At 35.4% G+C, this 23,352-nt stretch overlaps 1 protein-coding gene and 1 long non-coding RNA gene across 2 annotated transcripts in view; both read left to right on the plus strand.

Moving 5' to 3' along the window:
- LOC140848591 (protein Hook homolog 1-like) overlaps positions 1-21,606 on the plus strand; it is a 45,374-nt gene extending 23,768 nt beyond the window's left edge. Inside the window, exons 9-12 of the mRNA XM_073232853.1 lie at positions 13,816-13,916; positions 16,832-16,933; positions 19,246-19,314; positions 21,095-21,606. Coding sequence (XP_073088954.1) covers positions 13,816-13,916; positions 16,832-16,933; positions 19,246-19,314; positions 21,095-21,265 — 443 coding nt within the window. The 3' untranslated portion in view covers positions 21,266-21,606. The remainder of the gene's footprint in view (positions 1-13,815; positions 13,917-16,831; positions 16,934-19,245; positions 19,315-21,094) is intronic.
- LOC140848687 (uncharacterized) lies at positions 10,773-13,226 on the plus strand. The gene is made up of 3 exons (XR_012129789.1): positions 10,773-10,945; positions 12,592-12,626; positions 13,144-13,226. It is a non-coding gene; the product is annotated as an uncharacterized lncRNA (long non-coding RNA).
- Positions 21,607-23,352: the final 1,746 nt, after the last annotated feature.

A 23,352-nucleotide genomic window follows, 5' to 3' on the forward strand; every position in this document is an offset into this window, starting at 1 on the left:
GGTGATACATAGTAAGGCAAGTTAAAAGAGCAAAAGTCTCATTGTTCTGAGATATAGCAGATTTTTTTTTTAAACAAATGCTCCTCAGGTCATTGCAGGCTTTTGGTTAATTTTTCAGAGTTCTGGAAAAGTTGATTTTTGAAAAATTTTCTGGTATTTACATTGTATTTTTGAGGGAACAGATTTAGAGTTTCTCACGTCTGCCTGTAGTTAAAAATTATCGTGTTCAGAGATTCCTTGTGTGGGACATATGTGGACAGTAGACTGAAAACCCTTGGAATCAGTTACCAATTCACTCTTAGCCTGATTTGAACCAATTAATGGACTAAATAGGATTTTGTTTACTAATTTGGAATATAACAACATTTAACATATTTTATATTCAAAAGTACTTTTCAAGTTCTGGGAAAAATTATTTGAACATGAGTCTTTTGTACAAAACGTAGCAATTTGTCATTGGTTGTACTTGGTTCTAAATTAAAACAGCTAATGATAGGAAGTCCTGGCAAGCTATCCTTGGGAAATAGTGTTTTTCCAGAAAGTCATACTTCCAGGATGCTGCTTAACAATTCTTTCAGAAGAATTCATAACAATGTTAAAAGGAAATAACAAGCAGGTCTCCAGCATCTCTTATACACCGGAATATATTCTGAATACTTTACAAACTTTACTCAAAACACCTTTGCAAGGGTTTATGTATCAATATTGCTGTTTTGACTATATGATACTAAAGCCAAAGAGTCAAATAACTTGCCCTAGACAATGTAGCTAGGAAGTAGTGAAAATGGAATTCAAGCCATGATCAATTTGCCTCCAAAGTCCATCCTTTTTTATTACTCTGCAGTTGCATATTTGTGCTCTGTTACATAATTACATCCATTTAGTTAAAAAATAAACCAATAGGGAAATCAGAGCTTTCTGTTGTATAAAGAATATTATGTGATTTATGCAAGAAAAAATTACCTCTTAGCATTGTAACTGAAACATAGTCATTTTTAATTAACTAAGCAACAATCATCAAATTAACTTAAGATAAATTATTGTAAGCAAAATACATTTCCTGTGGGCAGAATTATATATTTGATTTATATAAACAATTCTTTTTTAGAGATTAATAGAATAGCATGATACTCTGAAAGAAATAAATGAAGAGCTTCAATGTGCACAAGTACAACAGGATCACCTAAACCAAACAGGTGATTTTTGGTGGATTTAGAAAATTTTCTTTTAGTGGTAGAAATACTGAAATGTTAATCTTTGTTGTTCTTGTTGTTTAGATGCATCTGCTACAAAAAGTTATGAGAATCTTGCCACTGAGATTATGCCAGTGGAATATACATAAATTGTTTTTATTAATTGATTATTCATACTTACTATTAAAATGTGATTTCTTCATTTTTTTTGGTAAATTTCTTAGCCTTTAAGACTTAACATTGTATGAGTCAGAGTGCGCAAAATTACTTTGTCTCATCTGCTTAAATTCTGTAAATCATCTTGTTATTGCTACAGTAGCAGCAGTTTTAAAACTTGTCAGAAGTAAAATTTCACAAACTAGCTGAATAACATATTATGGTTTTACAATATGAACTTATTGTTTTGAAACTTTTTTTCCTATCCTTAAACTCCATGCAAAATAATTTTAATAGTTAAAAAATAGAATAGCTGTCAGGAGGAGGCAGATTAAGTAGAAATTACATAAAATAGAAATTTTAGAGGTTCCTCTTGACTCAACTTTTATCTTGGAATTTTATTGCTATGTTTACTTGCAGACATTTGGCTAATCTGGTACTTTTATGGTTTTTCTTTTTGTGCCAACACTTTTATTTTTTTACTTTAAACTTTTTATTTAAACAGCCTTATTAAGATATAATTCACTCATTTAAAACTGTACAGTTTGGTAGTTTTTAGTGTAGTCATAAAATTGTACAGCCATAAATAGATAAAACTATCTATTTAGTTTTGTCATTTTAATCATTAGATAGATAAAACTATCGAATTTTAGAATATTTTTATTCCTCCAAAAAGATACCTGTACCTGTAACTCCAGCCAAGGCAACCAACAATCTCTTCTTTGTCAATTTACCTGTTAATAACATTTCATGAGGTGGAGCCAAGAGGGCGGCATGAGTAGAGCAGCAGAAATCTCCTCCCAAAATCACATTTATCTATGAAAATATAAAAAAGACAACTCTTCCTAAAATAGAGACCAGAGGACACAGGACAACTTCCAGACCACATCCACACCTGCGAGAACCCAGGCCTTGTGAAGGGGGTAAGATACAAGCTCCAGCCCGGCGGGACCCCAGTACCCCTACCCCTAGGCCCCAGCGGGAGGAGAGGAGTCAGCAGGGACGGAGCCCAGGACTGCTGAACGCCCAGCCCCAGGATTTCGGACCAGAGCACAGACACAGTGCATGTGTGGGGTCCTGGATACTAGGGAAACAGGGTGGCAGGACCGGTGAGTGGGTGCCTGAGACCAGCACCTGAGGACAAAGAATATCATGCATTTTTCCTTTTTTTTAAAAAAAATTATTTATTTAATTTTTTTTTCCTTTTTTTATTGCTATTGTTGTTTTGGTTTGGAGAGTGCTTTTTGGAAGTCATAAAGGGGCAGGACAGGACACTTAGCCCAGAGGCAGGGAATCTGGGGATCTCTGGGCACTCTAAACCCCTGGGCAGCAGGGAGCAAAGAGGCCCATTACGGAGATAAATAGCCTCCCAGCCGCTCCCCCTCCAATGGGGCTCCACCATTTAGGAGCAGCAGCCCGAGCCAGGCCACGGCCACAGCAGCAACAGAGATAACCTCCATAGCAACCAGGCAGGAAGCAGAAGCCCTGTCTGCACATAGCTGCCAAGCACAAGCCAATAGAGGTCGCTTTCTCCCAGGAGAGGAAAGCTACAAACCAATAAGAGGGAAAGCTCTTCCAGCGGTCACCCATACCAGCTCTACAAACTAACTCTATCACCATGAAAAGGCAAAACTACAGGCAGACAAAGATCACAGAGACAACACCCGAGAAGGAGACAGACCTAACCAGTCTTCCTGAAAAAGAATTCAAAATAAAAATGATGAACATGCTGACAGAGATGCAGAGAAAAATGCAAGAGCAATGGGATGAAGTCCGGAGGGAGATCACAGATGTCAGTAAGGACATCACAGAAGTGAAACAATCCCTGGAAGGATTTATAAGGAGAATGGATAAGATGCAAGAAGCCATTCATGGAATTGAAACCAGAGAACAGGAATGTATACAAGCTGACATAGAGAGAGATAAAAGGATCTCCAGGAACGAAACAATACTAAGAGAGCTACGTGACCAATACAAAAGGAATAATATCCATATTATAGGGGTACCAGAAGAAGAAGAGAGAGGAAAAGGGATAGAAGTCTCTTTGAAGAAATAATTGCTGAAAACTTCCCCAAACTGGGGGAGGAAATAATTGAACAGACCACGGAAATACACAGAACCCCCAACAGAAAGGATCCAAGGAGGACAGCATCAAGACACATAATAATTAAAATGCCAAGGATCAAGGACAAGGAAAGAGTTTTAAAGGCAGCTAGAGAGAAAAAGGTCACCTATAAAGGAAAACCCATCAGGCTAACATCAGACTTCTTGACAGAAACCCGACAGGCCAGAAGAGAATGGCATGATATATTTAATGCAATGAAACAGAAGGGCCGTGAACCAAGGATACTATATCCAGCACGACTATCATTTAAATATGATGGTGGGATTAAACAATTCCCAGACAAGAAAAAGCTGAGGGAATTTGCTTCCCACAAACCATCTCTACAGGGGATCTTACAGGGACTGCTCTAGATGGGAGCACTCCTAAAAAGAACACAGAACAAAACACACAACATATGAAGAATGGAGGAGGAGGAATAAGAAGGGAGAGAAGAAAAGAATCTCCAGACATTGTATATAACAGCTCAATAAGCAAGCTAAGTCAGGCAGTAAGATATGAAAGAGGCTAACCTTGAACCTTTGGTAACCACGAATCTAAAGCCTGCAATGGCAATAAGTACATATCTCTCAATAGTCACCCTAAATGTAAATGGACTTAATGCACCAATCAAAAGACACAGAGTAAGAGAATGGATAAAAAAGCAAGACCCATCTATATGCTGCTTACAAGAAACTCACCTCAAACCCAAAGACATGCACAGACTAAAAGTCAAGGGATGGAAAAACATATTTCAGGCAAACAACAGTGAGAAGAAAGCAGGGGTTGCAGTACTAATATCAGACAAAATAGACTTCAAAAAAAAGAAAGTAACAAGTGATAAAGAAGGACACTACATAATGATAAAGGGCTCAGTACAATAAGAGGATATAACCATTCTAAATATATATGCACCCAACACAGGAGCACCAGCATATGTGAAACAAATACTAACAGAACTAAAGAGGGAAATAGACTGCAATGCATTCATTTTAGGAGACTTCAACACACCACTCACCCCAAAGGATAGATCCACCGGGCAGAAAATAAGTAAGGACACACAGGCACTGAACAACACACTAGAACAGATGGACCTAATAGACATCTATAGAACTCTACATCCAAAAGCAACAGGATATACATTCTTCTCAAGTGCACATGGAACATTCTCCAGTATAGACCACATACTAGCTCACAAAAAGAGCCTCAGTAAATTCCAAAATATTGAAATTCTACCAACCAATTTGTCAGACAACAAAGGTATAAAACTAGAAATAAATTCTAAAAAGAAAAAAAAAAGGCTCACAAACACATGGAGGCTTAAGAACATGCTTCTAAATATTTAATGGATCAATGAACAAATCAAAATAGAGATGAAGGAATATATAGAAAGAAATGACAACAACAACACAAAGCCCCAACTTCTGTGGGATGCAGCGAAAGCAGTCTTAAGAGGAAAGTATATAGCGATCCAGGCACACTTGAAGAAGGAAGAACAATCCCAAATGAATAGTCTAACATCACAATTGTCAAAACTGGAAAAAGAAGAACAAATGAGGCCTAAGGTCTGCAGAAGGAGGGACATAATAAAGATCAGAGAAGAAATAAACAAAATTGAGAAGAATAAAACAATAGCAAAAATCAACAAAATCAAGAGCTGGTTCTTTGAGAAAATAAACAAAATAGATAAGCCTCTAGCGAAACTTATTAAGAGAAAAAGAGAATCAACACAAATCATCAGCATCAGAAATGAGAACGGAATAATCACGACAGACTCCACAGAAATACAAAGAATTATTAAAGACTACTATGAAAACCTATATGCAAACAAGCTGGAAAACCTAGAAGAAATGGACAACTTCCTAGAAAAATGCAACCTCCCAAGACTGACCAAGGAAGAAACACAAAAGTTAAACAAACCAATTACGAGCAAAGAAATTGAAACGGTAATCAAAAAACTACCCAAGAACAAAACCCTGGGGGCGGACGGATTTACCTCGGAATTTTATCAGACACACAGAGAAGACATAATACCCATTTTCCTTAAAGTGTTCCAAAAAATAGAAGAGGAGGGAATACTCCCAAACTCATTCTATGAAGCCAATATCACTCTAATACCAAAACCAGGCAAAGACGCCACCAAAAAAGAAAATTACAGATCAATATCCCTGATGAATGTAGATGCAAAAATACTCAATAAAATATTAGCAAACAGAATTCAACAGTATATCAAAAGGATCATACACCATGACCAAGTGGGATTCATCCCAGGGATGCAAGGATGGTACAACATTCGAAAATCCATCAACATCATCCACCACATCAACAAAAAGAGGACTAAAACCACATGATCATCTCCATAGATGCTGAAAAAGCATTTGACAAAATTCAACATCCATTCATGATAAAAACTCTCAGCAAAATGGGAATAGAGGGCAAGTACCTCAACATAATAAAGGCTATCTATGAAAAACCCACAGCCAACCTTATACTGAACAGCGAGAAGCTGAAAGCATTTCCTCTGAGATCGGGAACCAGACAGGGATGCCCACTCTCCCCACTGTTATTTAACATAGTACTGGAGGTCCTAGCCACGGCAATCAGACAAAACAAAGAAATACAAGGAATCCAGATTGGTAAAGAAGAAATAAAACTGTCACTATTTGCAGATGATATGATACTGTACATAAAAAACCCTAAAGACTCCACTCCAAAACTACTAGAACTGATATCGGAATACAGCAAATTTGCAGGATACAAAATTAACACACAGAAATCTGTAGCTTTCCTATACACTAACAATGAACCAATAGAAAGAGAAATCAAGAAAACCATTGCATTCACAATTGCATCAAAAAGAATAAAATACCTAGGAATAAACCTAACCAAAGAAGTGAAAAACCTATACCCTGAAAACTACAAGTCACTCTTAAGAGAAAGGGGATACTAACAAATGGAAACTCATCCCATGCACATGCCTAGGAAGAATTAATATCGTCAAAATGGCCATCCTGCCCAAAGCAATATACAGATTTGATGCAATCCCTATCAAATTACTAGCAACATTCTTCAATGAACTGGAGCAAATAATTCAAAAATTCATATAGAAACACCAAAGACCCCGAATAGCCAAAGCAATCCTGAAAAAGAAGAATAAAGTAGGGGGGATCTCACTCCCCAACTTCAAGCTCTACTACAAAGCCATAGTAATCAAGACAATTTGGTACTGGCACAAGAACAGAGCCACAGACCAGTGGAACAGATTAGAGACTCCAGACATTAACCCAAACATATATGGTCAATTAATATTTGATAAAGGAGCCAAGGACATACAATGGCAAAATGACAGTCTCTTCAACAGATGGTGCTGGCAAAACTGGACAGCTACATGTAGGAGAATGAAACTGGACCATTGTCTAACCCCATACACAAAAGTAAATTCAAAATGGATCAAAGACCTGAATGTAAGTCATGAAACCATTAAACTCTTGGGAAAAAGCATAGGCAAAAACCTCTTAGACATAAACATGAGTGACCTCTTCTTGAACATATCTCCCCGGGCAAGGAAAACAACAGCAAAAATGAGCAAGTGGGACTACATTAAGCTGAAAAGCTTCTGTACAGCAAAAGACACCATCAATAGAACAAAAAGGAACCCTACAGTATGGGAGAATATATTTGAAAATGACAGATCCGATAAAGGCTTGACGTCCAGAATATATAAAGAGCTCACACGCCTCAACAAACAAAAAACAAATAACCCAATTAAAAAATGGGCAGAGGAACTGAACAGACAGTTCTCCAAAAAAGAAATATAGATGGCCAAGAGACACATGAAAAGATGCTCCACATCGCTAATTATCAGAGAAATGCAAATTAAAAGTACAATGAGGTATCACCTCACACCAGTAAGGATGGCTGCCATCCAAAAGACAAACAACAACAAATGTTGGCGAGGCTGTGGAGAAAGGGGAACCCTCCTACACTGCTGGTGGGAATGTAAATTAGTTCAACCATTGTGGAAAGTAGTATGGAGGTTCATCATAATGCTCAAAACAGACCTACCATTTGACCCAGGAATTCCACTCCTAGGAATTTACCCTAAGAACGCATTAATCAAGTTTGAGAAAGACAGATGCACCCCTATGTTTATTGCGGCACTATTTACAATAGCCAAAAATTGGAAGCAGCCTAAATGTCCATTGGTAGATGAATGGATAAAGAAGATGTGGTACATATACACAATGGACTACTACTCAGCCATAAGAAGAGGCAAAATCCTACCATTTGCAGCAACATGGATGGAGCTGGAAAGTATTATGCTCAGTGAAATAAGCCAAGCAGAGAAAGAGAAATACCAAATGATTTCACTCATCTGAGGAGTATAAGAACAAAGGAAAATCTGAAGGAACAAAACAGCAGTGGAATTACAGAATCCAAAAATGGACTAACAGGTACCAAAGGGAAAGGAACTGGGGAGGATGGGTGGGCAGGGAGGGATAAGTGGGGGGAAGAAGAAAGGGAGTATTAAGATTAGCATGCATCGGGGGGAGGGAGAAAGGGGAGGGTGGGCTGTACAACACAGAGAGGACAAGTAGGGATTCTACAACATTTTGCTATGCTGATGGACAGTGACTGTAATGTGGTTTTTAGGGGGGACTTGGTATAGGGGAGAGCATAGTAAACATAGTATTCTTCATGTAAGTGTAGATTAAAGATTTTAAAAAAAAGGAAAAAAGAAAGAAAGAAAGAAAAGGGGGATTACTCCTTGATCGGATAAAACTATTGATAAATCAAAGATTAACGCATGCTTTAAATATCCTTAATTTTGATCACTTAAAGGGTGTCAGATGATTGGTTATAGAGGTACTCTTTTCTGATAATATTCCTTTCTCTTAATAAAAAAAAAAAAAGCAATTCCTGTGTTCTGACCTCCAATGAGTTCTACACAGTGGTATAGGGGGCATGTCAAAGTGTGGGCAAAGGGTCTGTTTGTTTTTATGCAGAAGATCAAGGCCTAGCTTGGCTACCCAGAAAATGAACTAAGATACAATATGAGGAGGAGCTTCCGGCATCAGCACTCTCTGGAGGACTCGTGCCAGGGGATGATCATCAAAAAGCCTCCACAGGGATCCGAGTGATGCTGAGGTTGTGGCTGCGTCCATCCCACCGTTTCCTGGACTTGCCACTGGAATGAGGAGGGAGATGTCTAGGCTGGCATGTGCATACAGTGAGACAACGAATTTGAGTGGATCTGTACTGTTGGAACTCAACAAGGAGTTGGGAGGAATGCAAGTTGTAGCACTCCAAAATCTTATGACTATAGACTATCTACAGTTAAAAGAACATATGGGATGTGAACAGATCCCAGAAATAGGCTGCTTTAATTTGTCTGATTTCTCTCAGACTGTTCAAGTACAGTTGGGCAATATCCATCATATCATAGACAAATTCTCACAAATGCCTAGGGTGCCTAACTCGGTTTCTTGGCTGCACTGGAGATGGCTGGTAATTATAGATTTGCTTAGTTTATGTCACCGTACTCCTATTATGTTAATATGTGTGTGCAAGTTAAGTTAGTAGTTTAAAACCTATACATGCTTAAGGTACTCTACAAGAAGATATGTCAAAGAAATAACCAATCCTCCCATGTTTTCTTCCATATGCTACCTCTATAGCTTTTCTTCTTCCTTCCTAATTACAACCCTTAAATAGAATTCATGCCTCATATCGAATTTACCGAGTATCATAATTCCTCCAGGTGGTAAAGATACCTCGAGACAAGTGCTGGGCATAGAAGCCACAGGGCATAAATCTGCAAAGAAGTAAAAAGCTAACCTTTTCAAACAATATGGCTTATCTTTCACTTACCAACTTTACATTTCCCTGTATGGCCCCGGAAGATGACTGGTTAGCAAGAGATGAGTAAGATTCCTCAAGGGAGGAACAACCTAAGACAGGCACAGTCGCAGGGGGGCCATCAGGTGAGATATCGGGGAACAACAGTGGTGAAGCTTAGAACCTCACCCCCCCTGTTTTGAGAGAAAGCTTCTGCATCCATGGATGTTCTGTTGCCCTTGTCTAGCTCGGATTCGCACATAGTCTACAGGCACACACATGATCATCTATATTTGCTCTTACAACACTAAACTATGTTTTCTACCTTTATCTTGCATCTACCTACCACTTCAGCATTTTATTAAAAATAAAAATAATAATAATAATAAAGGGCGAAATGTGGGATCCACATATAAATCAAGTATAAAAATCAAACGAATATTCATATTTGACCTGATTGCTTATAGTTCATAATGCGTGATCAAAACCAAAAGTTTCTGTGATGAATGCCCTTGTACTGTTCACCATGTAAGAACTTATTCACTATGTAAGAATTCGTTCACCATGTAAGAACTTGTTTGTTATGCTTCAGAAGATTGGAGACTGATGAGAATTAGGCTTGAGATGGATTAATGATTGTGCATTGAGCATTGAGCCCCCTATATAGAATTTTATTGTTGTTAACAACCATTTGATCAATAAATATGAGAGATGCCCTCTCAAAAAAAAAAAAAAAGAAGAAGAACATTTTACCTTTCTGAAGAGAAAATTAAAATATTACTGCTCTATGCAGTTGAAACTATTTAGCACTGGAGATAAAAAGTTTCAGCTTTTAGAGAGTTAATAAAGAACACAGGCATGTGAATAGGTAATTATTATATTATGTGATAATTGCAACAGTGGAATAATGAAGTATTATAATGGGTATATAATAATATCCATTAATTATAATAAGCATTATATATAATATTACATATATATATATATAGATATAGATATAGATATATATAAAGAGAGAAAGACTCTCTCTTGCTGGTAACATTAGTGTAGGTAACTCTTAAGCAGGCTTTAAAGGAGATTTTGCCAAGTTAAAAATCCATACTCGTTGCTAGTGCCAGTCTCTTTAATTTAAGTAAAGAGTCATGAAGAAATGGTTGTTAAATGGTGACCTTCCTCTTCTCCCAGTATACTGTGAAATCTGAAACAGGAAAAGGAAACCTAGTTTCCATTCATTAAAAATACAACTGTAGGAAAATTGAGCTAGTTTTCTAAGTTTTATACCAGTGAGTACAGCGCAGAAATGTGCTTTTGCCATTGATACATAAGTTTGTCAAATTTTTTAATGTGGACATACATGCTTTGAGGATAAAAATGTCTTCTAGTTTTAAAATATTTCCTTGAAAGCAACCTACTCTGTTTATTGTACCAAGACACAGATAATTGTTCTGCATTTGTTGTGGCTGTTAAGTGTATACTCTATGAGTTGAATTCCATAAATGCACCTTTGTAGATCCTTAATTACTTTGACTTTCAATACAATAAACACATGATTCATCTTACAAGGCTGAGCGAAGAGCCCATCCAAGAATTGCAGCAGCAGATTGAGGACCTCCAGAAGTCATTACAGGAACAAGGCTCCAAGTGTGAAGGAGAAAGTGTAAGTAACTTAGAAATTATAATTCTGCTGTGTATGGACTCTCTGTAATAAGCCTGGAAGCCCAAATTAATCTTGTGTTTGAAGGTGCTACCCTCATCATTGAAGGTACTCTTAAATACCGTATATATCTGCATAATAGATGCAATGATTGATTTTGCCAACTTGGAGCCTATAAATTGATCATATGTATTGGAAGGTGATTTCTATCTGTCCTGCTTCAACAGCTATACCTAAATTCATGGTAATTCCTGTTTGGGACCATGATCAATCAGGCCTCCTGATTGAGGCCTTGACAGTTCTGCTGAGACCTAAGGAAAGTAATGAGCAGTCAGAATTGAAGAAAATTCCCAATAGGAAGAGAGAATGAGAAAATGATTTCTACCAAAAGAGCATTCAAGAAGTGGATTATACTAACCTGCAAAGGACAGAAACCTTAATGCAGTCCTGAAGACCTTACCCTTATTCTTCCCTCCTCCCACAGTGCTCATGGCCTTGCCATTTCTAATGGCTTTTCATGGCAGATTGTGAAGGCAGATATAAAAGGACTTAGAAGAGATCATATATTCTAAATTTGAATAAACCTAACAGTTTTTCTATAGTTTGATCTCTATATGCTGAGGGAAAAAATAATAACCGAGGGAAGAATGTATTTAACGAAAACAACAACAAAAAGTTAGGGCTGGATATGTGTTAGATAAATAGTGCTTAAATAGAGTGTTAGGTGATACAGCTGTGTGGATGGGGTGACAGCTATGGAGAGTAAATGAAGAGATGAAAAGGAAGATTGAAATGGTGGCATTTCCTTTCTGTCTTTTATGTGCTTTATATGATTTTTTCTTTTTCCCTGGGGACTTGGAGAATAGAAATCATCTCACGCATGGCGGCATCTCATATGTGCATATATACGGTATTGTAACCTCTGTAATATTAATACTTTTTAAGCCACATTAGGGAATACTTTAAAAATGGGATCTATTTGGGGGACTGCATTTTGGATTTTAAGTTCATCTTTTAAGAAATATGTATTGGTGCCCAATTAATATTTCAGATTATATGCTTTAAATTCTTCAGCTATTCAGATGATACAGAACTACTGTTGCAATTTAAATTACACCTTTTCTTAAAAAGGAAATTTTGTTTAAAATTTTATTTAACCAAAATCCAGTTGCTTCATTTTGATGTTAATATTAAAGTATTTGCATTTATAATGACAAAGTTTTGTTATAAAAATGCTTATTTTAGTTTTTTAAGTCAATTCTTTATTAAAAGCCTAAAATCATAAAACGTGTATTTTAAATAAACAATTCTTTAGGTGTATAAGTGTTTGATACTCCTCAATATATCACATTCAGCTTGGATTTGCTATTTGTCTTCAAGTTCAAATTTTATTTTCATGGTGTTCAGAAATATGAAACATTTTTTTTCTGCTATCGTACTCATTTCCTATCCTCCTTTCCTTTCCCCTTTGAAGTAAAAACTACCTAGAATGTTGTGTTTTTACAAGCATGTCATTAGAAAAACAAAATTTTCAAAGATGTAAAATTTTAAATAATACACCTTCAAAAAATACGTAGAGATTTTGATGTCTGGAAAATTTATCATTGTCATATTAGTTATCTTATAGCAACTTTCTTTAATTTTTATAGTCCAGCAAACTAAAGCAGAAGTTGGAAGCTCATATGTAAGTAAAACTGATTATTTCATTTCAAATATGAGAAGGAAAGGGTTTTAAACTTTTCTGATTTTGTTTATAAAAGTAAATAGACTGTTGCTAATGGAGTGTTCACTACTGCCACCAAAAAGTGAAAAGTACAACATATGCTAAAGATTTCAAGTGCTTGTCAGCGATCCCAAATTCCTCCTACATTTTTCAATCATTAATGTCATTTGAAGTTTACAAAGCAACTATCACAACTTGACTGTATGGAAATGTGGGATGTTTAACCTAGAAAATATTTCCTCTAACTTTCATAGGAAGTAAGGATGGCAAGGGGAAACATTTAACATTTTTGGAACCAATCATGTGCCAGGCAGTTTGCATCCTCACAACCCCTGTAATAGTTGGCAGATAATATTCTCATTTCACAGGTAAAGAAACTAAGGATCAGAAAGTGAGTTGGCCACAGTCCACAAATGTTAAAAGTGGTAGAAACCAGTTTTTATTGGCTCCAAAACTCCATGTTCTTTCCACTACTTAGGGAAAAACTAACAGAGGTCCATGAAGAATTACAGAAGAAGCAAGAGCTCATTGAAGATCTTCAGCCAGATGTAAACCAGAATGATAGGTATTTGTAAAAACCTAGATCAGACTGTATCTAAAGACCTGCCCTTTTTAGTTGAAGGATGAAAGAATGGTGTCATTGCAAACAAGAGCTATGATAATTTTTAATGATTTAAGTTATAAATTATTTAATTTTAAAGCAAAAAAATGCAAATCTAATAAAATCAATTGATATATAGGAGTATCAAACATTGTAAAATACAATAGTATTAATACTATGAAAATGTAAATAATTATTAGGTTAAAATGAACTTCAAACATTATGTAGGGAAAATGCTTTATTTTCTCTTACAATCTTTGTGATTACATTGTAAGGTGTATTTGCTCATTGAAATGCTTGATAGAAAGAAAAATAGCTACACAAAGCAGATTATATTTTTCAGAAAACATAATGTGAAATGATTGAGGATATATTGGTTATAATTCAAAAGTTTTAGATAAGAATTCACTACAAAGAAGAAAAAGTTTTCTCTTTTAAGTTCTCTTATCAGTCTTCAGATAATAATTATGATAAATACAATCTTTTGTGTGAGGAAGGAGTATTTTACATACATAGTAATTGGTTATCTCATTTCATTTTCAATAATAGTGCAAAAGATCAATGAACTTGGAGCAGCTCTTCAGAAGAAGGAGGAAGATATGAAAGCAATGGAGGAAAGATATAAAATGTACTTGGAAAAAGCAAGAAATGTGAGTGACGTCATGCCCCTGATTATAGCACTCTTCTTGTGTCTGTATCGCTTACCCACTACCCTGCCTCACTTGTCCGGTTCTTGGTGCATCTCCACATCAGTCCACATACTCTCCCTCTCACACGTCAGCACCAGATAAAACAAACACATGGCTTTAAGGGGCAGTTTAAATGTGGAGTGTCATGATCTCATTAGAGAAAATGACTACTGTGATATATGCAATCTTTAGTTCTTAAAATGAACATTGCCTTTTGTGAAAATTGAGCTTTTCAAATTTGTTTGAGATTGTTTCAGCATTTAGTTTAGATTAGACAAACACAATTCTAATGTTCACCACACTATTCTTTTTCCTTCTTTCTTGTTTAGTCTTAAATATCTGTAAGTAGTGTTTGTTCTCATGAAATCTTTGTCCGTGAATACCATTGTATTTTCCTATTTAACTGTAAGAGAATGTTACTGTACTCTTCTCTATTTACTGACTAAAAGAAGATAATTTTACATAAAACTTTAAACTATTGCTAATATATCTGCCTTTTATATGTTTAAGTTTTATATTTATTAGGGTATAAGTAGTACCTACAGCAACAGTAAACTGCCAGATCTCCGGGCCTAACAAGGTGGGAGTTTGCTTCTGGGTCACAACAGGTCGCCGTCAGTAGGGGAGGGCTCTGCTCCACGCTGTTATTTGGGCTGACAGAGGCTCTGCCCTTGAACATAGGGTTCCCAGACTCACTAGACATTGTTTAACCCGTAGATGAGGAAGAACAGACTAGACTACCTGGGGGATACGTAATGGTCAGGCCTGGAAACAGCACGAACCGTATTCTGTCTCGTTTCAGTGGATAGAACATAGGCGTAGAGCCATACCCAACTTTTGGGGAAGCAGGGCTTGATAAACATCCAGGCAGTCTCTGCCACAGTTCAGTTTCTCTCAGTTATAAAAGTATAAATGCTTTTAGTAGAAAATATAAAATATAGAAATGTTCCCAGAGATAACTGCTGTTAACCTTTTGGTGTATTTTCATACAGTGCATTTTTTCCAATGCTTATTATCTCCATGATTATTGATCATAACATATGCACGCACACACACACAATTTGTATGATCATGTCACATAGATTTGTGATCATATGATTTGTATTTTTAACCTTAATTAATAATTTCCTCATGTTATTCATATGTAATGTAATGTTTTTTGAGCACCTGTTTTGCTAAGGACTGGGAATACAGCAGTAAACAAGACACATACTCGCTTATGGAGCAGTCTTTGCAATATAAAATGGCTACATAATATTCTGTTGAGTAGAATATGATACTTAGTCATCATCCTATTGTTGGAAATAGTTTGTTTTCATGTCTTTTCTGCTCCTAGAAATAAGGAAATCAACTTAGAAATACCACGTATACATTATAAGTAAAAACATGTTTCCAATAATATGGACAACTGTATGATGTTATTACCAACCTATTTAAAAAGATTTAAAAATATTTAATGAGTCAGGAAAATTTCACCTCTATTGATAGAGGTAAAGGAAGAATAGAATGAAATATGCCTAAAAATTACTGGCTCATTCAAAATGATTTTCTGTGTGCTGCTGTGGCAGAGAAGGGTATGGAGGTTCATGAGATATGGGTGCCTGCCCTCCCAGCATTCACATTGTAAAAGCAGAAATATTAAAGGGTTTTAATCATAATTTAATTACAACAAACATGTAATTTTTGCTTTCTAAATGATTGAAAGTATGGTTGTGATTTTTCTGTTATCTGAATTTTTCTCACGCACAAAAATTACTATTTTAACCTACTCTTCCCCCTCCAATAATGTTAGGGTAGAAAGCAAAATCATGTCTACCAAACAAGCAGTTATTTTTTAAATGATGATACTAGATAATACTTTATTAAAATGATAATAAGGGAAGAATATGGTATTCATTGTCATTGCTTTGTGAAAGTAGCGATCCTTTTAGAATATCAGTTAGAAATATGTATCAAGTATTTTACTAAAATATTCTTAAACTTGGACACAGTAATTCCATTAACGTAGGAACAAGTCTAAGATAAACCAAAATAAAGGAAAAGCTTTCTGTATAAATATGTTGCATATATTTTCATTTAATATTTAATATTTAAATTATTAAATTACAATGCCTGCCACAGCACTCAGTAAATGATTTTGAATGATTGAAATTTTAGGCATATTACCTTCTAGTCTTTTTCCTTTACTTCTATCAATGTAAGTGAAATTTTTGAGACTCATCAAATAATTTTAAATCTTTTAACTAGATAGATAATTATATCATAACAGATGACCTTATTATTGCGTTTGCTTGGAATTTATACATGATATTATCAAGTTGGTTTCCTGCCCTGCTGCTGATTACATAGTTTGAGTCTCTGAACCACATTCTTAGAAAACATCTCTTCTAATGCAACATTCAGTAACATACATAAATGTGATTGAGCACCATAGGGTGTGGAGACAAAATCACAAATGTCTATTATATTGATTTTATATATTGAATTACATTTAACTAGATAATGGTAGTAAAAAGATTGTTGCTAAGAATTTTTGAGTTACTCTTTGTACAATCATCAGGTTCCCATAAATTACTGAATTCATTTTAAGTTTTTAAAAAATATTCAAGTCAGATAAATGTGGAAAGGTAAAATTCCAAGACCTCCGTGCTCAAAGATTAGTAATAAAAATAACTATCCCTGAGTACTGAGCCTTGGAGAAAGGAAATTTGATTTGGGGATGGGGATCTTCCCATTTTTGTACTGAATTTTTATATGACTTCTTATCTATAGGATATTACTTTTGTTATACAGATTAGATTGTAAACAGGCTCCTGGATCACTTTCTGGATAATTTTCCACTTACAAGATTTTGTATGTTTTTTTTCTTTAAACAGGTAATAAAAACTTTAGACCCCAAGTTAAATCCAGCATCAGCTGAAATAATGCTACTTAGAAAGCAGTTAGCAGAAGAAGAAAGAAGAATTGAGATTCTGGAGGTAAAACTTCTATATTCATACATCTCTTAATTATTCTGTGTAATCCTGGTAATTAACTGCTGTCATATATTTGCCCTTAATGATCAAGTTCCACAAGAAGTTGAAGTTACAAGTTAAAAATGTCATGTTTTAGTATGCAATGTGTTTATTACAAAGCATATCACTGGCTCTTGAGATTGGTGTCTGCAAAGTAAGTACCCTATTGCAGTATCTCTCTCCCTCTATAACACTCATGGGGATATGCCTTAGTTTCTGATAGAGTACTGCGATAATGCTCCTTTTAAAATCATGTGGATGAGAGTTCACTCAGGAGAAAAACAAGGAAACCATGCTTACCTTTTTAAAAATAGATGCCATAACCAAATTTTTCTTCTTTTATCTTCTCCCTGTTCTTCACCTGCACCTAAACAAACATCAGTTAGAATTTCAGGAGAAGGAAGTACTTACAGAATTCTAGGGAACCGTTGAACTAAAGTGGCAGTCTTGGTTATTAGTCAAAGTTATGTTAGTAATGACATGTTCTTATTAATTAGCTGAATCTTCACACTTTAAAGTTATTTTTGTGCCAATGATTACATCATTTTTACTAACTGGGTTAAGTATGTCAGTATGGAATTATATATTGATAGGTTTTATAATTTGGAATGTTCTAGTTTCCTTTGCAAAGTGTTTTACAAACTATTTTTAATAATACGGTGATTTTGATGCTATTCTTGAAGTCAGTATATACTTCCTCATAACAACGCATGTGTAACTGCACAGGCATGATGAGTTCCTTGTGCTACCTTGAAGTTCTCATAATTGACAGCTGGTTTCTTTTATTTAACAGTTGATTTACAACTAGAAATGTTACATTCCAGAGAATCATGTTATATTCATTTGCCATTTCCTTTGTATTATTTCTGAGCCAATATATATGCAGTGTGGTGGAAATATTTGTTTAAAGACCTAAAGATTTACTTATCCAGAGTGCACACCAGCCTTATATAACTTGCTATAAGTGCTTGTTCAGGCCATAGCAAGTGTAGAAAGCACTGGAGAGCGCTCTCTCTCTGAAGAAATAGTAGTCATTCTTTAGGATCCAACTCAAATGTCTCTTCGTTTATGGTGCTTCCCCCGTATACTTTAGGCAAAGTTAGTTATCGCTCCATAGTGATTCCATGTACTTTGAATTCATGAATTCATCTGACAATAGCATTGTTTTTCTTTATGGCATGTGTCAGAGTGTATTGTACCATGTATACAGTAGAGGCTTGATCTTACATCTAGGTACCGCCAGCATTAGATAGGACATAAATCAGAGGCCAGGGTTTCAGCTTTAATGGTAACTTAAACTTATCACCTCTTCTCTGTAGTCCTAGGTTTGTTCACTTGTAAAATAATGAGGTGTCGACTAAGTTGTTCTCATTATTCAATGTGTGTGTACATCATTGTGGATTCTGGAAATGCAGCTCCCTAGTAAGTATGGTGACAGAGCATGCCTTTAACTGTAGGCTCTGAGGAGCAACTTCAGTTCATTCACACTTAACTGTGGGTCTTTAGTTCATGTGTATTAATCTGTAACACACTCCAAAAAATAAAAAGGAGAAAGGTAATACAAACAGTAGAGGTTATTTTGTCTGCCATCCTTCTTGGGAAGTCTGTGCCTGGAGTGGATAGAAGCCAGAAGGGCATCTTACCCCCTTGCTTCCTGTGTGCTTTTGTATCATGAGCAACTTGCCATAGGAACATTCAGATGTTTCAGATTATAATTTTTTATATGAGCCAACCTTTTCTGGTACTCAATGAAGTTAAATAATTAGCTCTGCAGAGTAATTAAGAAATGGATGTCAGTCTGTAGGCCGGCATGGAAATATGGCCACAACAGTTTAGTGTACAGCCACCAAGAACTGAGAGAAAAATTTGTGCTAAGTTCTATAGGAGATTTTAAAAGGTTTTCTGGGATATTTTTTACTATGTCCTTCTCCTTAGTTTTGACTCCTCCATAGGTGCAGCTCTGTTTTGTCATGAAAGCCGGTTTGTTACCTTTTTCCCAGATATGGAGAACGGCAGCATAGAAATCACTAGTTTCTTGTTTCTGCTGTTGTGTACTATCTGTTCTACCAGTAAAATTACTAAAGTGAAGATTTACTAGTCACAAATAAAGGTGTCATGCATGCATTTCTCCATTGTTCAGTTTATGTTTTGAGTATTTTCTGTGCCTCACAGTGTCTTCAAATTCTCTCAGTAATGAGCATAGTGAAAAAATGATTCCATTTTTAGTAATTGGGGTTTATTTCTGGGATTTTTATAGTCCTCATATCTTTTTCCAGAGTGAATGTAAAGTAGCAAAATTCCATGATTATGAAGAAAAACTCATTGTTTCTGCCTGGTATAATAAGGTAAGTTGAAATTCAGCCAATGATTGGGTGTTTAGAACAGTGTTTAACAAACATTTTGATCATGAACCACAGAAGGAAATATGACACAAATAAGTACGTATACTGCTTACATACATAACTGAATAAGTTAACTCTGACTACTGTGTGAATTGCACTCAGGTATTTTCTCTCATATTCTCCAGTTTTTTAAAAATGTTGGCCATAATCCAAATTGTATACTTCACTTTGTTTTTAGCTGATTGACTTTTTCAAAATCAGTAAATTGATTTTGTGACTCATCCACCTTTGTTGACACACATGAAGCACACTCACACTTCAAAAATATTTTTTAAGTGGCCTTATTTGAGCTAAAATATAATTTGTGCTCCGTGAAGGATTTCTGTAGAAATATCAGTATCTGTGTAATGCAAAATTGTTTCTAGTTCTCAACATTTATTTTAATCCCCTTTAAAGCCTCTCATTGTATCCTCTATTGTATTTATCCTGTTTCATTTAACCCAGGAAATAATCTTTAATGATTGTCTGCCAGTTCTAACAAAGAGCAAATAGTAAAAAATAATTTGAGATGTACATTATTTTGTCATCCTTGGTATCACTGGAGTGTTTTCAAAAGTAGCATATCATAATATATATGATTCCTTTGGGTTATTCTAGTCAGAATAAATAATAATACAGCCTTACCTACCTTAGCTGCTACTGATTTGGTGTGAGAAAATAACCAATTTATAGACTCTCCATGTGAACCCTGTGCTTCACCACATAGAACTTGTCCTTTTTCAAACATGCCTTGTTCCTTATGCCACCATACTTTTTGTCTGTGCTCTTACCCCCACTTCTCTATTTGGTAAAATCTACCTTAATTTTTTTAAAGCCTTGAGGGAAATTATGTATGAAATGTTCCTACAACCCAGAACCTTCCCTCATGGATTGGCCATTCTATGTAAAATCAGGGACTGTGTGTTATTTTCTTTGTACTTCTATGGCCTCTTGACACAATCATCATTGAAGATATTAGAACTAAATAATACATTATGTACTGATTTTTCAACCTATATTTTTTGAGCATTTACTATATTCTCTGTATTGTACTACTAGTGATGTCAAATTCAGTAAAATTGTATTGTCTCTAGTGACAGAGAAATAATGATTTTCCTTACTGAGAAACCGAGCAGCTACAATTACAGTAAATGTCTCATGTATCAAAAATGTATAGTAAATTTGCATTATCGTGGTGGTTCTCAAACTTTAGCATAAATCAGAAGACTTGTTAAAACACAAACTTTTGCACTCATCTGTAAAGGTTCTGATTTCAATAGTTCTGAGTAGAACTTACAGGCAGAATTTGCATTTTTGACAAATTCTCAGTGGTACTAATGTTAATCCAAGGACCACACATCAGGAACCATTTATCTAAGCTTTTCTGTGGTGCTGTGTTTGCTCATAGTGGGTGGAATTATGGCCCAAAAACAACAATTTGCTGTGGATTATTTTTTTACTGTTAAAATTAAGCTTAATTCTAGAACAGTATTTTAAGCTACTGTTTTTAATAATTTCAAATTTATTGGATTACAGTAGAGAAACTGGGTATACCTTTTGCTTCCTCCTCCTTACTAACATTACCATGGGCAGGTTAATTAGCCCCTTGCTTTTTTTCTATAAAAATGAGGAAAACACCAATTTTACGGGATAATTTTGAGGATTAAATTTTGGGGGCTTTATATATATGAAAAGCTCTTCGCAAACTCTAAATAGTCATGCTATTTGTTTATGTTTTGTTCAGAGTCTAGCATTCCAGAAACTGGGGATGGAATCTAGGCTTGTGAGCGGCAGTGGTGCGTGCAAAGACACTGGTGCATGTACTCCTGCACGGTCTTTTTTAGCTCAGCAACGGCACATCACCAACACCAGAAGAAATCTCTCTGTTAAAGTTCCTGCTACAACATCTGATTAAACTGTAAAAGAAAACATAAACAGAAGTGCCCTTAAAATATATTGTCTCTTTCAACTACTTACTAGGTTGAAAAATAAATTCATGATATGAGCCAATTTAAAATCAAAATGCATAAAATTAATTTTGCCAGCTGACTTTTCAAACAAAATACAGAATTAGTTATCTCTCTAATGAAGTACATTTGAATAATTTGGAGATGTTATTAAGCACATATTTCAAACAAACATTTGTCTTTTGAGAGTATTGTAATTTCAGATTGACTTTGTATATTTTAGTTTCATATTTTCAGTTTTACCAGTAACTTGGTTAATGTCCAATGCGTAACCAGTAATATGTAATTTTAAAATATATATTTGTTTTATTGTTTTGGATGATATAAGCAGTCTTGAGGTAGCACCAGGAGAACTATACAGTTAGTTTTTGACTTGATATATACAAGATTTTACCTTTATCCTCTTAATTCTTCATTATTTTATCATGTAATGAATTGAAGATTTAACATTTGGAAGATTTGACTATTGAAATAATTTTGCGTAGTGAAAATGACTAATTGGAAATTTTATAGATTCAAAAAATGTCATAGATTTTATATGTACCTACTGTACACAAGGGCTTCTGTACACCATGGTTGAAATGTTAAGGGCATGGAAATGAACTGATTCTTGTAGGAGTTGACTTTCTGATGGGCAGCAAGCTAAAAAAAATACTTTCTGTGAAATGCCCACATACTTTTAAATTTAATGAAGATTACAATTGTTACTGCTTTAAGGATAAAATTATCAGGGGTCTCTGTTAAAAAGGATTTCTTATTTTATTTATTTTTATTTTATTTTATTTTTTTTATTTTGGTATCATTAATGTACAATTCCATGAGCAACATATGGTTACTAGACTCCCCCCATTATCAAGTCCCCACCAAATACCCCATTACAGTCACTGTGCATCAGCACAGTAAGATGCTATAGAATCACTCCTTGTTTTCTCTGTGTTGTACTGCCTTTCCCGTGTACCACCCCCTCTACATTATGTGTGCGAATCGTAATGCCTCCTTTTCCCCTTATCCTTCCCTTCCCACCCATCCTCCCCAGTCCCTTTGCCTTTGGTAACTGACAGTCCAGTCTTGTGTTCTCTGTATCTGCTGCTGTTTTGTTCCTTCAGTTGTTTCTTTGTTCTTATACTCCACAGATGAATGAAATAATTTGATATTTGTCTTTCTCCACCTGGCTTATGTCACTGAGCATAATACCCTCTAGCTCCATCCATGTTGTTGCAAATGGTAGGATTTGTTTTCTTCTTATGGCTGAATAATATTCTATTGTGTATATGTACCACATCTTCTTTATCCATTCATCTGCTGATGGACACTTAGGTTGCTTCCATTTCTTGGCTATTGTAAATAGTGCTGTGATAAACATAGGGGTGTACATGTCTTTTTCAAACTGTGCTCCTACTTTCTTAGGTAAGTTCCTAGGAGTGGAATTCCTGGGTCAAATGGTATTTCTATTTTTAGTTTTTTGAGAAACCTTCATACTGCCTTCCACAATGGTTGAACTAATTTACATTCCCACCAGCAGTGTAGGAGGGTTCCCGTTTCTCCACATCCCCACCAACATTTGTTGTTGTTTGTCTTTTGGAAGGTGGTGATCCTCACTGGTGTGAGATGATATCTCATTGTGGTTTTAATTTGCATTTGCCTGATAATTAGCGATGTGGGGCATCTTTTCATGTGCCTGTTGGCCATCTGAATTTCTTCTTTGGAGAAGTGTCGGTTCAGATCCTCTACTCATTTTTTAATTGGATTATTTGCTTTTTGTTTGTTGAAGTGTGTGAGCTCTTTATATAGTTTGGATGTCAACCCCTTATTGGATATGTCATTTATGAATATATTCTCCCATACTGTAGGATGTGTCTTTTTGTTCTACTGATGGTAGAAAAAGAGAATTTATAATAGTTTTGCCTCTTCACTGAAAAGAACTGGTGCAGTGTTGAAATAATTTGGAATCAGATGGATTTTATTAATTAAGGAATCTGTCTTGGGCTGAGTTTATGGTATTCAGTTCATTTCTGCCCAAAGCTCTTATTTTCAA

The sequence above is a fragment of the Manis javanica genome, chromosome 4 (genome assembly GCF_040802235.1).
Source record: "Manis javanica isolate MJ-LG chromosome 4, MJ_LKY, whole genome shotgun sequence".
Taxonomy (NCBI): Eukaryota; Metazoa; Chordata; class Mammalia; order Pholidota; family Manidae; genus Manis; species Manis javanica.